We start from the raw sequence: 17,074 nt of genomic DNA on the forward strand, positions 1-17,074 counted from the left end.
ATCTAGAAAGGGCAGGGGCCAATATGCTGACATTTTTGCCAGGCCAGAATGGTACTAGGAGCAGGATGTGGGAGTGGATTTACACATATTTCTCACCAGTTTCTGCTCTCTCAGCCTTGGCGGGTGGCGGGGAGGATAGGTAGGAAACTGGAGAATTTTGAAGCAATGGGAAATATGGTCAAAGCAGAAAACTCCTCTGGGCGGAGGGGCTATGAAGGCTATGTATAAAATCTGTGGGTTGGAGCCCATCCAAAGAATCAGGGTATGGAAAGAAGCACAAGATTCTTGGGGAGGATGCTTCTCATGATGGGTAAGGTGGACTGGAGAAGGTTGGAGGAGGAAGGTTGAAAACTCATGGGGAACCTCCAACCTTAGAGACAACTTGCATCCTCCAAAGTGCCATTTGAATCCTGCCTCCTGAACTAGCGCTCTAACTTGCCTCTGTTTATACATCCGTTCTGTCATCACTATGTCAAGCTTCCCACCCAAGCAAGGCCATTCTTAGAACATTATTTGAGTGTCGTATCAGAGTGTTAGGGCACTTGGTCTAGGCTCTTTCACCATCGTCTCTTCCCCTGAATCCTTAATGGAGGGAGCTTCCCCTGCAGAGTATTGTGAGAGAAAAGGCCTAGAGCGACTCCGCCAATGCCCAGTGTGACCACTTTGCCTCTTAGCTGTAGCTGCATCAGTTGGTTTGTTAGTGGTACTTCTGCACGTCTTCTGGGGTCAGACAGATCCTCAAAGAGGAGAGACCACCACAACCAGAGCTATCAGTTGCCTTCATTTTATAGCAAAATTGAACCAAAGAAGGGCAAAGAACCTTGGGTTCTCAAAGCATACTTTGAGCTCTTGGGTCCTACCTCTGGCTCTGTAGGAACAAAAGAATGGCATGGATTGTTGGGAGTCATGGCCTTAATATTTATTCTCAGGTGGTAGGGAGGAGGGGTGAGGTGTAGATAGATGTTCTCTCTTGCCTGTGGAGTTTTCCAGAAGACAGGATCATTGTTCCTTGTGTGAACCTAGGCCTCTTGAGATTCATCAGCTGGGAAGATAAGTCTCATTGCCTTAAAGACCTGACCCCCACTCCCCTCAACCCCTGCTCCTCCCTGGAAAAATCCCCTCCGATGGCTGTTCAAAGAACCCTGGCCAGAGAAGCTCTCACACTTTATATTAACTCTGGTTGTGCTGTGGGGGAGGAGGGGAGTACACAAAGCAGGGGTGGCAGGGTGGGAGGCTCTGAATCGGTCACACGGCCTCAGGAGGGGCGCATTGATTGGGCAGGGTGTTCCCCAAGTCCTCCCACTCTCCCTCCTCCCACTCCCTCTCCCTCCCAGTACACCAGTCTCCGATTGGGCCAGTCCCACCTCAGAGTTCAGAGGCTTCAAATCCAAGGACAGAGCTGCAAGAGTATGGACACAAGACACCAAACAAATTGGGGGGCAGGCTCCTGGCCAGTAGGGCGAAGAGAGGTGCTCCTTTGGCCGGGGCTGTTTCTGGCTTCTCAGCCTCCAAGGTGTGTGGGCCACAGTAGCACGGGGAGCTGGGGCTTCTGGGGCAGCTCAGTGCTGGGAAGAATTCATTCCCCATCCCCCCACCCCCACCCCAGGTGGTACAGGAGCACAGGGGCAGGGGTGGGGCTATGGGCAGCAAGGGGTAGAGCCCAAGGGGAGCCCGGAGAGTGGATGACAGTTTCTTTAAAGCAAATAACTGCCACTAGTGTCCGTGGGGGGAGCAGGGAGTAGAAGGAGTCCTCCAGGAAAGAGCTGGGGGACAAGGGGGCCCAGCACCGGGCACTGGGCTCTCAGTTGCATCCTCCATCCGCTTCCCCACCCACCCTCCTCTGGCACACTGCAGCCAGGGACCCAGTTTTGTGCTTGATCAGAGCTTCAGAGGAGGGTGCTGGCAGAGGCCGTCCTGGGGGAGGTCAGTTCTGGGGCCCTCGGCAAGTTACCCAGGGTCCCTGGAGAACCAGGAGGTGCCAGCCCCTCTTCCCTCACCCTTCCCTTCCCCATCCCCCCCAGTGTGGGCTCCTCAGACGTGAGTCTGCATCCGCCGCTGCAGGGGTCGGCTGGGGTCGGAGTTCTGGGAAGAGGACTGGGAGTGGTGGGAAGAGGAAGCGGAGGCCTTGCTGGCCTTGTCGAACTGCACGTAGCCGTCCTGCTTGCCGCTGCTGCTGACGCTGCTGTCACACTGCGTGTCCAGGAAGGAGCTGCTGTCGCTGAGCGAGCCCCTCTGGAACTCTCGCTCACAGAGCTCGATGGACGAGCTGCCCATGCCCAGAACGAACCTCTGCCCGTAGTCGTAGAGGCGGCTCTGGCCGCTCAGGGTGCTGTAGATGTTGGTGAAGGACATGCCAGTGGGCACTCGCTGCTTGCCCGTGGGCCGCAGGTCCGGCTGGCAGCTGGAGAGGGAGATGGTGGGGGTGGAGTGGTGCTCTTTGAAGGTGTTGACGCTGTAGTAGCCGTTGGTGGGGTCCTGGGATGGCGAGAGCAAGAGAACTGCAGGGTGGAGCCTGCCTTCAACCTGGGGCACTGGGGAGGGGGCTTCTAGGCTGAGCTGGTCCTACGTTACCCTGGGAGGGGTGGAGGAAGGCAGGAGGAAAGGAACGGAAGGAGTTAACTGGGAAGACGCAGGATGAGGCTGGAAGGAGACTGGACCAAAGACAGGAGAGAAACGGGCTCCTTGCTCTCCTGTTGTGGGTGTTTTGTTGTGTGAGGGCAATGCATGGTGATGTGAAAATCAGACTTCAATTTTTTTTTTCCTCAGAACAGATACTTAATTTGAAAATGCATGTGTGAGGAGGAGGGGAGAAGGGAGGGTTGTGGGAACTCAGCCTTCATTCTCTCAGCCTCCTTGGTTTTGGGGGGTGGAGAGAGCAGGTGCCTCAGGCAGTGGGTGGGCGATTGTCCTGAGGTGGCCCTGCCTTTCTCTTGTCCCACTTGCTGTCATTCTTTGGGCTTCCTGTGGATTTGGGGCTTAAGCCATCAGAGCTGAAACCAGACCTCTAGGCTGCCTGCTTCCTGAAGGGCTGTCCTTACTGACCTTCAGGTTCTGGAACTCCTTCTCCTCTTCTTTGAGGACCTCCAGCTGCTTCAGGACTGAGTCTTGTTGGAATTCGCCCCGGTCCATCTACAACCCCAAAATGACTGCTCAGTGGTAGGAGGTGGGCTAACCCTCCACTTCCCCCCTCAAGGAAAAGACGAGAATGTAAGTGTGAAAGAAGATGGCCCTGGAAGCCTCATCCTCAGTCCCCGCCCCTCGCTGCCTGGGCCACAGAAGGCAGATGGAGGGGCCAGGAGGAGACTCCAGATCATCTCCTCGTTCCTGGTCCCCTGTCCTAAGAGGCAGACAGTGACATGAGAGGCGGGCGGGTGGGGGCGTGGGCAGGTGCAGCAGGGGCAGGTCTTGAAGGCCCACCCTCTTTGCTTGAGCTGGGGTATCTTCTTGACCTCCCTTGGCCAACTCAACTCACCTCACCAAGTGTTTACTGAACTGCAGGTGGGCCCCTAGCCCACAGATTAAGATACATTGAGTATATCTCTGCTCATCAGGGTGGTGAACCTGTAGGTAAATAACTACCAAACATCAACAGCTGGGCACACGTCTGGCTCCTGGCAGGGCAGCCCAGTCTTCCGAAGGGCCTCAAGAAGTAAACGCAGGGACTAACTGCAGGTGAGATGCTGGCAACATCCCCACCATTCTCAGCAAGGAGTCAGACTTCAGAAAAGCTGCCTTCCTTACCAGGTGCCAAACAGCCCGAGGGCAAGGACCAGCCTATTTTATCTCTAGGTCCTGTCACACCTCCTATTCTGCCACCCATGTTGTGGTCCTTGACCCCAAACGCTTTTTGACCATAATCATATTTAATTGTGCTCTGTTAAGTTGATTTGCCAGTGCCTAGTGCGGTGCCTGATACCCAGTCGGGTTGTTCAGAACGTTATGTTTACGTTGAATGAGTGAATGGAGTGGCGTAGCTCTAAATTACTGAAAATTAAAATAATAATTAGACATGTGTGAAAAAATAAAGATGGCTCCACACCCAGTGGGCGTATTAATTAATCTGAATCACCACAGTGACTCTTAGCCTGTGACATACGAGAGGCTCCCCGTTTATCCCTTCTGCTAATTACACCCTCTATGCCAGGTTCCCACCTACTCTCTGAGCTGAGACGTGCCTTCCTCCCTTGCAACCCGCCTTCCTGGTCCCTTTCTGGAGCCCTGGGGAATCAGCCAAAGTCTCTCCATCCCGTTACCTCCTCACTAACGTGTTTTTTTCATTCTTTCTGGATCAGGGCTCCCTTTGGCCACCAGACTCAACATCTCAGCCTGCCTCTTCTTGAGCGGGATCATCCAGGGGGCAGGAAGTGAAGGCAGTGGGGAATGAAAATCTTCTCAAGGGCAAGCTTGGATCCAGCCCTTGGCAAGGGCCTTCTGCCAGGGTTACCCCCTGCTTTGCCCTGGCTACTGAGCCAGCCCAGCTCTTTCCTGTGGTTTTGGATTGGGAGGTGTGGAGACAATCTCAGGCGATCGGAATGTCCCAATGGGAGCGAATTCAAGGTCCCATTCGAGCCTGGGCACTTCCAGATCAGACTGGAAGAGGCTCATCTACAATGACATTCATTCCTTCCTAGGGCCAGGCTGTGGTTTCCTCACTTATAAAATCAAACACTCCACTGAGCATCGGCATTAGGTTAGGCCTGTGGGAATTCGGCACGAGGAGCCTCAGAAACAAGGCCATTGGCCTTGAGGAAACCTGGGGAGGCTGACAGGTAATTAGTAACTGGAAGTGGGAATGTGCCAAGTGTTCGGGGAGAGCAGAAAGTGTCTAACTCCACCAGGACTGAGGGACCAAGCCTGCGCAATGATGGAGCAGGTGACATTTGAGCTGACTGTTATAGGAAAATGGGAAATTTGACAGACAAAACAGAGGCAGAGGGAAAAGCCCATGTAGAGGCCTCTGACGTATGTAAGTCTTGGAGGCTGGAAACCCCAAGTTCTTTGATGTGGTTGGGGTGAAGGATGCATTAAGCAGGAAGGTGAAGCTGGAAAGGAAGGTGGCCGCCCCACCACAAAGGGCCTCGACTTCACTGAGCAGCTTGGACTTTGTCCAGTAAGGCATGGGAGCCACTGAGGGCTTTTAAGGAGGATGGTAACGTGATCAGGTTGGCATTTTAGAAAGACCCTTTGTGTGGGACCCTGGAAGGTGGACTGAGTCATTGGTAAAAAGACTGCAATGGTGAGACCAGGTAGGAGGCTGCTGGGAGGCCCCAACTGAGAAAGTGACAGTGGGCACAAATTTGAGAAATTTTAGGGAGGAGAATTGACAGGATGTAGAACTCAGTAAGATGCACAGAGTAGCAGAGGAAAGAGTTCAATTCAGCCAACACCAGTGAGCAAATCCTGGGGACTGTGCCAGGCCTGGAGACCCAGGGAGGGATAAGTCTCACCATCTAGTGGAAACGGAAGGAAACAGGTAATTTCAGAGCAATCCAAATAGCTAACATTTATCAAGCGCTCACTGCATTCCTTGGGGTCCCAAGCTCTTGACAGGTATGACCCCATGTGGCCCTCCCCACAACCCTGTGCACTCTTGTGTCATCCCCATTTCCTAGATGAGAACACCAAGGTTCAGAGCAGCCCATGCTTATTAGCACCCTGTTCTGGCCACTGCCACTCCAGGGTATGACGGCTGTGGCACAGGCCCGGAAGAGGCTTCCAACAGGGGTGTCGAGGTTTCCACGTGGACAGCTGGGTGGATTATAGGTCCATTAATTGGCACCAGGAAGAAAAGGAGCAGGCTTGGGTGAGCAATCCAGTTCCTGAGAAGGAACCCATGCTTTTACTTTTTCTGGGGTGGGGTGGTAGGGTGAGGTGGGAAGGTGGGGAGAATGTACTAAATATCTCTAATCTCTGTATGTGTATTTTGTGTGTAGGATTATATGTTATATAACAACCTATCATGGCAATTTGTGCATAAGTCTTTGGTCTCTACTGGATAGCCAGGTTTTTTGAAGACTGGGACTGCATGTAAGATGCCTCTGATCTCTGAGTCTCTGAGCACTCCAACTACAATACCTTGCCCATAGCAAGCACACAATAGCTATTTTTTGGCAGAGAGGATGTGCCTGGCCTGCGATGGGTTGGGGGAGCTGCCCATCTTGACTCTGCTTCCTGGGGGCCTCCAGGGCATCTCCAGGGGGCCCCAGGTGGGAAACACACCAACATTCTCACCATCAGTTGCTTGATGGTGGGGTGCTCTTCATTCTCCCGGCCAGAGGCAGGCTCCTTGTGGACAATCTCTACTCGGATATCATTTTTGGCTGACACCACACCTTTTAGATCTGAACATAAAATAGGAACATGTAGACGACAGCCTCAGTTCTCATCCTCAGGCATCAGGACCTGAGACATCAAGTCGTTCCCCTTTCCCCGCATACCGCCCCCCCCCCCCAACAAAGTTTCCCCTCCAGCCTCTGAACTTCACCTTCCCCACCTCTCACCCCCAACAGAACCCTTGAGTGGATCTGCTATGGGTTGCCTGGGCCTTAGGGGAGGCTGACCACGTGGACTGCACAGCCCCTTGTTGCATGTACCTCCAGCGTTTTGCTGCCCTTCTCTTGGCTGGAGAGGTTGTCCTCATGCATTCATTCACCTTCCTGAGTTTTTTGTACTGAGCTAGGTTCTTCTCATTCCACTAAATCCCCACTTCTTTCTAGAAGTCCTCTCTGAGCTACTCTAACAGCCTCTGATCTCTGTGTTCATTGAATCACAAGTCTTAGTGCTAGAAAGGGCCATAAGGTCCCATGTCAACTTTACTTCCAAAGCAGAAAGCTGCTCTGAAATATCTCTGACACCTGGTGGTCCAGCTTGTGGTCCCAGCTTCCATGATGGAGACTTGACTAGTCCTAGAGGACGCATCTTGTTTATAGTTGGAGAGCTCTCATGGGAAATTCTTCCTATAACCTTCCCTCCTATAATTTCCACAGTGAAAGGGATCCCAAGCCACATCACTGGGGGGAGAGGGCAGCTAGGGGAGCCAGACCTGCTTAGCTTGGAGTGGAGAAAACTTAAGGGGAGCACAACTGCTTTCTTCCAAGACGTGACAGTTGCCAAGTGATAGAGGGAGTAGGCTCATTCTTATGATGTGCATTATGCTCATCAAATTTTAAAGCCAGAGGGGTCATAAAAGACATGCCATCCAACCCCTTAATATTGCGAATGAGGACACTGAGGCCTGGAACAGTTGTGTCTTGCCCAAGGTCACGTGGTTGAAGAGGTGTTCCCGCCATCTTCCTCTCCACTCTACCCTCCCGTCCTACACTTGCATATGTCTACCACACATAACCTCAGAGCTTGGCCCAGCATGGAAATTCCAGGCATCCACAATTCTTCAAGAGTGCACGGACACCAGAATTTTATTGCTAATGACTTAAAACCTTTACAAGTTGGTACAACTGGTGTTTGTGGAGGCAGTGTTCATGATTTGCAATGGGTGGAGGTAGCCTAAGGGTACACCGACTGAGGAACTGAGGAATGGAGTGGTGAGCTGTGGTGTATACATACAATGGAATATTGAGCAACTACAAGAAGGAGTGAAGCTGTGAGACACGCCAAGAGGTGAGTAGATCCTGTAGACAGCATTTTGAGTGAAGTATGCCAGAAACCAAGGCAAACACTATAATGCCTCACCAATATGGACTACCTACAATGTGTAAACTCATAATTGAATCTTAGAGCACAGCCTAACAGGGAAATTCTTATAATTGTGCCTAAGAGTCTCCCCCTGAGTGCCTCTTTTTTGCTCAGGTGTGGCCCTCTCTCTCTCTAGCTAAGCCACCTCGGCAGGTGATCTTGCTGCCCTTCCCCCTACATGGGACCTGACTCCCAGGGGTGTAAATCTCTCTGGCAATGTGGGATATGACTCCCAAGGATGAATCTGGACCTGGCATTGTGGGATTGAGAACATCTTCTTGACCAAAACGGGGATGTGAAATGAAACGAAATAAAGCTTCAGTGGCTGAGAGATTTCAAATGGAGTCGAAAGGTCACTCTGGTGGACACTCTTACTTACTATATAGGTAACACTTTTTAGATTTTAATGTATTGAAATAGCTAGAAGTAACTACCTGAAACTATCAAACTCCAACCCAGTAGCCTTGACTCTTGAAGATGATTGTATAACAATGTAGCTTACAAAAGGTGACAGTGTGATTGTAAAAACCTTGTGGATCGCATTCCCAGTGTATAGATGGATGAGTAGAAAAATGGGGACAAAGACTGAATGAAAAATAGGGTGGGATGAGGGGGATGATTTGAGTGTTCTTTTTTACTTTTATTTCTTATTCTGATTCTGATTCTTTGTGGTATAAGGAAAGGGGTAAAAAATAGACTGGGGTGATGAAGGCACAACTGTATGATGGTACTATGAACAGTTGATTGTACACCATAGATGACTGTATGGTATGTGACTATATCTCAATAATACTGAATTTAATTTAAAAAAAGTAAATCAACAATGTCGGGAGGAGAGGAATGGAATGTTTTGGATGTTCTTTTTTTTATTTTAATTTTTATTTTATCTTTTGGAGTAATGAAAATGTTCAGATTGAGTGTGGTGATGAATGCACAACTATATGATGATACTGTGAACAACTGTCCACTTTGAAGGATTGTATGTTATGTGAATACATCTCAATAACATTGCACTAAAAAAAAAAAATTGGTGCAAAGCAATTCCTTGAGTGCTTTTTTCCCTATGTGGATGGCCTACTTTCCTGGTTAGACTAGCTGCTTTTGGAGGGCAAGAATCAAAACACCTCTTCTTTTCCCCCCTCGATTTCAGTATAGTTTCTGATCAACCGTACTACAGTGTTCAATCCAAAGTGCTGGCCAACTGCCCTGTGTAAGTTCGGTTTAGTCCAGTTCAACATCAGTCAAGCGCCCCCTCTGTGCCCGATGCCACGCAAGGCCCTGCAAATGAAAGGATGAAAGTGGCCCAATCCCTGCCCCAGGAGCTCACAGCACTGTTAGGCCCCCTGCTCATTGCACTCCTGCTTACTTGCTTGCCGGGGCAGGGTAAGCCTGGCCTTTTTCTCTGTCCCCCTCCCTGAGATCCCGGGTCTCCCTCCCGTACTTCTCTGGGAGCGGGCACAGCAGAAGGCCACGATGGTTGCCATAAGGACGAGGAAGGCCACGCCGGCTCCTACGGCCACCCCGATGATGACTGCCATCGGCACAGACTCTGTGGGAGAGAAGCAGGCACAGCTGATGGGGACCAGGGGTGGCCCAGCACCCCCCAGGGCCTCACCCGGTTCCCTCGGGTACAGCTCCTGCCAGCTGGGGCCCGACCACAGCCAGATGGAAGCATCCTAGGAAAGGCCTTAATGGGGCCTGGGCAGGTGCAGGTAGAGTCCAATGGGTCAGCTCAAGCTGGGGCTGCAGAGAAGGGGACAGGGACACGGGGTGGAGGAGAGGGCAGGGAGGAGCTGGGGGCAGGGGATGGGGTAGTCATTGGGGGCAGAGGTGGAAGGAAAAGGTGGTAAGCAGACACACAGAGGGGCAAACCTGCTGGGGAGAAGCACTGAAGATGAAAGGCAAGGCTGGGGGACAGTTGAGTTCCCTTTGGTATTAAGGAATATTTTCTCATGCAGTAATGAATGAGTCATAAGTTCTGGCTTTTCTTTGAAAAATGACTCTGGTCATGTCTCTTGGTTGTTCAGTTTGTCCTTCTCTTCCCTTTCCCAAGTACATGGAAGATGGACATGGACAACCAGCTTTCAGAGAGTTTCCAGGCCTGAGGCTGCTTCTCCTTGGGGGCCTGCTGGGCATCACAGGGCTTATCTCCCTCACCGCCTGACTCTTGGGAGCTGGGGGAATGTGGCACAGGCCCTGGGCAATGGCAGTAGGCTCGTAGCTCCCCCATTGCCCTCTCTCTAAGGAGCAGCTCCGCTTTTCCTTGACCCACCCATATGGCACCATCCTTCTAGGCCAGCCCTCCAAGTATCCTGTCCACCGCTCCCCACAGGAGAGGGCCCTGAACTCTAGGAAAGCAAGTCCTCACTGCCTGTTGAACCTGTGCCATCTGTCTTCTGGCCTAGCTGAGTTGGCAGGAGGACGGGGAGGGTGACAACGGGTGGAGGGTGCTCTGCCAGAAAGCCCTGGCCCTGCTCTGGCTGCCTGTGGGGTCTGGGGACATGCCTGGGGGCACTGATTATTCCATCAGGAATAGAATCAGAAGATGCTGGAGGAGGCAGACCTTAGAAGCCTCTTACAATACAGATGAAGACACGAGGTACAGGGAAGAGAAGTGACATGGTTGAGGGTGCACAGCTTAGTAAAGCCAGGGTCAAACTCAGGTCTCCTCCATCCTCCTCCCCGCCACTCTCCCCACTGCCCCAGTCCAGTGCCGTCCACTCTGCCACATAGCATCCCTGAGTCTCACAAGCTCCGTGAAGCAAAAGGGCAAGGAATCAAGCCAGACTGCTGGCCTGTTGAACCCTGGCTCCGCCACCTCTTTGCTAATGACCTTGAGCAAGTTACTTTACCTCTCTTATCTGTAAAAAGGGGATAATAATGCTTTCCTCATAGGGTTGTTATGGGGTTTCGATGAGGGAATATGGGTTGAGGCCTGGGAACAGCTCCTGGCCTAGCCCTGTTCCAGCGTTTGCTACTGTTACTGTGTGGGAAGGGGGAGAGAGTAGCAGATAAAAACCTTCAAGGAGAGGAAAGTTCCTTTTGAACAACTGGACTTCCTCACCACCCCACCCCAAATCCAGAGGCTTGAGTGCTCTGGTCTGTGCTCTGGGGCTGTGGGGTAACCTCTCACTGTTATTTTCTTTAAGGAGAGGAAGCAAACCTCAAACCCTGGCCCCGGAGACGCCGCTGAGAGGAGGCAGCTGGTGCTGGCAGAGAGAGTTGTCGCAGTTGCAGTGCTGGCGGTGGTGCTGGCGGATTCCTTTTCCACCCAAGGACTGTCACCCTGGAACCCATCAGTTACCCCTCACTGGTGGCTGAGACCGCTGGGGGTGGGTGAGTGGGTGAGGAGGAGATGAAGAGGAAGTGGGAGTGGGAGACACTGCAGGACGGCAAATGGGAGGTGATTGGGTTGGTCTGGATTGAGAAACAGAATTTGACCGCCGTCAGCCCAGTTGAGCTTGTTTTGACAAACAGATGATGCTGTCTCCAGATTTTGATTCCAGCAGGAAAGGAAAACTGCTCTGGAAGGCCGTTTGTTCTCTGCTTTGGAATTTGTTCATTGGGTTTGACAGTTTCTTTGTCCAGTCTCAGTTGAACTCAGAGCTCCCCCATGACTGGGGGAAGGTCCTTTCACCTCTCTAGGCCTCTGTGTCTCATGTGTAAAACTAAAGCTTCCTGTGATTGCATGTTTCCTTGGGCTGTGGTGAGCTCGAGGGTGCCATCCTGGCCGAGGAAGTGCCCTGGAGTGGGTAGGCTGGGGTGGAGGAGGAGGGGAAGCTGCAGGCCCGAGGGACCCCCAGGGTGGCCAGACTCATGCCACCTGCCCGGGGGTACCCTTCTTTGCACAGGTATACACTGTATGGCCTTTTGCACAGGCAGCTCCTCCCCAGGGCGGGGCACTCCCCTGATTCCCCTGGGAAGGGAGGGGTGCTCACGATCAGCCTTCTTGGGCCGTGAGGGAGGAACGGCTGTGGGGAGAGGAGCTCCTGGTGGGTGTTAGACACATGTGAAATGGAGACAGGGAGGCGATCTGCCCCCAGCGCCCAGTCCTCCGGGGGTCTCAGGGAGCACCCAGCAGGAGATGTTCACAGTCTGCATCCCTCTGCCTGGGCTTCAGGGCCTTGCAGAGCTGCCCCGGGCCTGGATTGGTGCCCTGATGGGGGCCAGCCTGCTGTGATGGAGGTGGCACTTCCCAGGAGGACCAGGGTAGGGGCCATGGGGAGCCTCCTGGGATCTGATTCCCTTGCCTGGTTTTCTGCTCAGGGTGTGTTTGGGGGGGTGGGCAGTTATATCTTCTGGGGTCACAAGACTAGAGCAAGCCCAGCCAGGGAGCCCGAGGACAACTTTGCTGCCCGGTGCCTGGGGAGGGAGCGCTGTCCAGCAGCCTGGGCCTGGGGGTGAGATGACAGAGCCATGGGGCAGTGCAGGGGTAGGGGGTGGGGAGGCAGCAAGCGAGAAAGCATGGAATCTGCCAGCGCCCCCAGGGCCTGGGAGCCAGTGATGATGCTGAGAAGCAGGAAGAGCCAGTGAGAACCTGGGAACTGAGAGGGAGGCTGGGGCAGGGGGAGGGCTGGAAGGACTGAGAGGGTCCTGAGAAGGCAGGGCTTGTGGGCTCTGGAGGGCGTGATCCAGGAGACAGGCCTCTGGGGTCCCCTGCTGCTCTGACTGCACTAACCCGTGAGATAAAGGGGGAGGGGCAGGCAGAGTGCATTAGCAGCCTGCACAGGCCCCCTAACCCCGTGGGGCTCCCTCCCCTCCTAGCCAAGAAGCCCCTGCCCCGTCCCCGGGGAGGGTTCATCATCTCCTTCCATACCTGCTTCCAGCCCGGCTCCCGATTTCATTTCCGAACCTGTTTGGAAATAAAGCAAGCGTCCACAGCCGGGGCCTGGCTGGCCAGGACGGGGCAGGACTGGGGGACGGCCACCTGGCAGTGGGGTCTGGGGTGAAGGGGCTCCCGCCTCCAGCATGTCTCCAGGGCCACCCAGCAGATGTAGGCTGGCAGGACTGAACCTGGAGCCTATTCAGACTGACTTAGAGTCTCCGGAAGGGTGGGGACCAGAGAGAAGTCAAGTTGAGGAGGAGGCTGAGGCTGGGGGGATGGGTGAGAACACTAAGAGGAGGGCATGGGGTGGGGGCTCTGAGGGGAAGACATGGAGGGTAAGCAAGAGGGACTGGGAAGGTTTGGGATGAGGTGTGGATGACAGTATGCAAATTATGTGCAAAGCATAATGCAAAGCAGCACGGGTGAGGAAAGAGGGGTTGGGTTCTACAGTGCAATCGGTAGGGTAGCTCTAGGGCCGGCGGGCCCCTCTGGGACCACCCACTTGGCCCAGAATCTCTTGCCAGGGCCCGACAGGCTGTGTTCTGACACCATGGGGCTTAGCCAAGGCTGGCCAAGGGGCAGGATGCCGCTGGTTGTCCCCGAGGTGTCTCTGGACCACACCTCGGGGCGCTCAGAGGCAGCTACTCCCTGTCTGCAGTCTATGCCGCAGAACCCGGAGATAGTCTGCATCTCTCCCACCAGGAGCGGGGACCTCCCCTTTCCCCTCCTCTTCTCTCTCCTCTCCCTCCTTCTCCTTGCTCTCCCCCACCAGGCTGCTCTACACTCTTCTCCCCAGCCTGCACTCCTGGCCAGGGTCTCCCTGAGAGCCCACTGGTTCACATCCCTCCCGTGGCCCAGGGTGAACTGTAGATGGTCCTTAGTCCAGGTCCCCCACCCTGCCCCTGCACACCCCAGGGACCGGGACAGCTCAGGAGCTACCCCTTAGCTTGAGCGTTGGCGCCCTCCAGGGGACGTTTGGGTAACTGGATGGGCTTGTCTTGGCACATCCATTCCAGGTTCACTGCCCTCGCTCCACCCAGGGCCTCAGGCTGCTCCCCAGGGATCACATCCCCTCGAGGGTAGTTTAGCACCAGGCCAGGGCCCCCTAAAGCATCAGAGCCCACAGATCCAGGGCCTTTGAAGGGGTTGGGGTGGCTTGTTATCCTGGCAATCAGCTCAGCTTGCCCTTGAGGCCCCCTTTCCCTGAAACACAGCCCTCGAGGGCCACTACTCGGCAGTCTTCCTCCCCCTGCGGCTTCCTGGCTGAGGCTAGTCCCCCTCGCTATGGAGGGGGGAGCTGGGGCCCAGGGGGCAGCTGATTTGCCCAGGGTTTCTTACAGGTAAAGGAGGGCTGTGATGGGTCCCTTTCCACGAGGTGCCCTGTCTCCTCGGGACCCTGGGATCCTGTCTGGGGCCTCCCCGGGCCTGACGTTCCCCTCACAGCCCTGGCAGCCCCCACCTTGCTCCTTGAGCCGGATGATCTCCGTGTCGGAGCCGAAGCTATTCCAGGCCGTGCAGTTGTAGATGGTCTGGAAGTCGGCCCGCACAATGTTGCTGATGGTCAGGGTGGAGATGACGCCCTCCTCGGTGCTGACCGTCTCCACCGTGTAGCGCCCTGATGTCCCCGACTCCAGCACGTTCTCCTTCCAGGACCAGGCCTGCCCGGGGCACGCGGGATTAGGGGGCGGCCCCTCTAGAGCCACATGCCCCAGAGTGGCTCCCTGCTCCAGCACCACACTGCCAAGCTCCTATCCGCACTCACTGCACACACCACACAGCAGCACACTCAGAGATACACATGCACACACAGGTACACATGGACTTCACACACATGTACACACCCTCACAGGCACACATGCATACATAGATACAGGCACAGGGACACACACATGTGCACACCAACACACAGATGCACACACACACAGACACAACTACATACATGTGCACACACAGGTACATGCACACATGCACACAAAGATACACAATACATACAGGTAAAAACAGGTACATGTGTGCACATACCCACAGGTGCATATATGCATACACAGGCACACATGGATGCACATGCACACATGTACACAATGCACATGTATATGGACATGCATGTACACATGTACATATGCATTGCACATAGGCACATACATACATGACACACATATGTCCACACGTGCACACACAGGCATACAGACACACGCAGAGACATACATGTACACATATGCATAACCAGATATACGTAGGTACACACGTGTGCACATGCACACAGGTATACACAGGCACACAGATGTACACAGGTACACATGCAATGCTGGTAGGCACATACTCGCATAGATGCACACACAGCACACTCAGGGATACACATGCACACACAGGTACAAATGGACTGCACACACGTGTGTGCTGCTGTGTGGTGTGCAGTGAGTGTGGACAGGAGCCTGGCAGTGTGCTGTGCACACGTATACACATGCACACATAGGGCCCCCTTAGAAATTGTTTTCATCCAAGAAGCGGCCTTCTGTGGATCCGCGTTCAGGTAAGGTGGGACTCTTGCAACAACAATCTGAGCCCCTGGCCTTGTGCCCTCTGCAGGGGTGGGCAAAGCCCTCACATCTCAGGCTTGTCCACAATACTCTATCCCTGTGCCTCTGCCTTTAACTGACCTGGGTTCAGTTTTGTTACTTTCTATGTCTGTTTTTACAAAAAATAGGTCTAGAGCATTGTATTTGTAATAACCTTGATATATCTTAGTTTAGAAGCTTGACAGTTTAAATTTTTTCCAGTCGTTCCCAGACATTATATTAGCAGCCCCTTGGCGTCTGAGCCCCGGGCATACGCTGGCCCACAGGATTTATGGGAGTGTGGCCACGTGGGTGAGTGCGTGGAGGGCACGGCTGAGCCGCCTGGGGCAGGGTGTCAGCCTCGGCACCACTGACATCGTGGGCCAGATGATTCTTGGTGGGGGGAGGGATGTGTGTGTGGGGAGCTGTCCCACACACTGTAGGATGTTTGGCAGCTTCACAGCTTCTACCCAAGAGGACCAGGGCCTTTGACAATCCACAACGTCTCCAGACATTGCCAAGTGTGCCCAGTAGCTATCTATGTAGAGAAGGACTGTGGGACTACACTAAGAGTGAATGGAATATTTCACAATGGGTGTGTTACATGTACAATTTTAACAAACTAAAGGGTGAAACGAATGGGGAGGCGTAAGTATCAGTTCTTCGCGTGAATTCTTGCCGTTTTTGTGTGAATCTTTCCAATAGTGAATGAACTGAACGCCTGAGAGAGTGTGTAATGGCAACACGAACAATACTCGGTTTAATACTCTAATAATAGCTTGGTTTACAAGGATGACAGTTTTAGTTTTGACAGTTGTTTCACGCGCTCTGCAGGCAGCCTCTGTGTCTCGGCCCTGGCCTGGCCGTGCCCTCCTGCCCAGCTGCTGGGTGACACAGCCCGGCTGCCTGCCTCGCCACTTGACCCCTGGGCCATCTCCCAGCAGGATCACACCCAGCTCTGGGGATTATTAACAATAATACCTTTTCCCCAGTATTGCTGTCAAATGCTCATTTTTCTTTGTTTTCATGTCTGAGCTTCCACCGGTTTCAGATGGACCATTGCTTTTAAAAATGCAGCTACTGGGGAGAACTAAGGGTGAACCCTCAAGTGCCTTAGCTGCATCACAAGGTTAAGAGTCTTGAGGAATTGGGGTGGGGGTGGTGGCGATGATGATCATTTTATGGTGAAAAGCTTTTGCAAAAAGGGGCAGGGTTCTCCAGGGACGTTAGGGGCAATGGAGACCCGCAGAGAAAGCTCTGGGAGGCACTGAAAGGGGCTTGCCAAAGGTGAACACTCCTTTTAAGATTCTGCCAAGGACTGGCCTTGAACTCAGGAGAAGGGAAGAAACCGCTTCTCTTTTCTGTCTCCACTCCCTTGCCCCTGTGCTCCTAGCTTGCAGAATTCAGTCAGAATCAGTAATATTCGCGTCCCACTGAATGGCAGAAAGGGGGTAAAGCCACTTGCAGATGAATTCTGCAGCTTGGCCAGCTCTGAGAATGGAGGCTGCCCATGATTTTGTCCTCACCCTGCCTTTCCAGACACACGGGGCAGGCCAACGTCTCCCCGTGGGGCCCTGTGCTGGCATTGCCCTGCCCTCCTACCCCGCCGGGAGCACTCACGATCCGGTCGGGGGGCGGCGTGCTCCGGATGAAGCACTTGATCTGGCCCTTCTCCCCATGCAGCGCGTGCTGGGTCTGGGTGCTGGAGATGATGGGGGGTCCTGTTGGGGAGACAGCATCACGTCAGGGTGCCAGGGAGGGCAGGTCCCTAGCTGTGCTCTCTCTCTGGCAGGTTCAGAAGTTTATTCATTAAAACAATAATTAATTCAATCACTCAGTAAACATTTATTGAAAGCCTCTATGTGCAAGGTAAAGGGCAAGGTAGGGGACTCAAAAGATAAATTAGACACACAGCCATAAACCCTCTCAAGGGATCCTGAGTGAACGCTTCTAAGTCCGAATCCCCAGAAGACATAAATAACTGTAATGAAAGGTGGTGTGT

General features: G+C 53.4%; 1 protein-coding gene across 7 annotated transcripts in view; it reads right to left on the minus strand.

Annotated features, from left to right (window-relative positions):
• Nucleotides 1-1,152: 1,152 nt before the first annotated feature.
• The window catches only part of KIRREL3 (kirre like nephrin family adhesion molecule 3), a 591,656-nt gene continuing 575,734 nt past the window's right edge, over nucleotides 1,153-17,074 (minus strand). For 3 of the 7 annotated variants that reach the window (XM_037841924.1, XM_037841919.1, XM_037841922.1), the window contains 7 exons: nucleotides 16,693-16,793; nucleotides 13,977-14,175; nucleotides 12,509-12,544; nucleotides 9,059-9,241; nucleotides 6,232-6,341; nucleotides 3,043-3,129; nucleotides 1,153-2,475 (listed from right to left, as the gene is read on the minus strand). In XM_037841924.1, the coding sequence (XP_037697852.1) occupies nucleotides 2,032-2,475; nucleotides 3,043-3,129; nucleotides 6,232-6,341; nucleotides 9,059-9,241; nucleotides 12,509-12,544; nucleotides 13,977-14,175; nucleotides 16,693-16,793 (1,160 nt within the window). In that variant the 3' untranslated portion in view covers nucleotides 1,153-2,031. The remainder of the gene's footprint in view (nucleotides 2,476-3,042; nucleotides 3,130-6,231; nucleotides 6,342-9,058; nucleotides 9,242-12,508; nucleotides 12,545-13,976; nucleotides 14,176-16,692; nucleotides 16,794-17,074) is intronic. The other 4 variants (XM_037841921.1, XM_037841925.1, XM_037841920.1 and 1 more) reach the window with 4 other exon arrangements.

Source organism: Choloepus didactylus, chromosome 6 (genome assembly GCF_015220235.1).
Source record: "Choloepus didactylus isolate mChoDid1 chromosome 6, mChoDid1.pri, whole genome shotgun sequence".
NCBI classification, from domain to species: domain Eukaryota; kingdom Metazoa; phylum Chordata; class Mammalia; order Pilosa; family Megalonychidae; genus Choloepus; species Choloepus didactylus.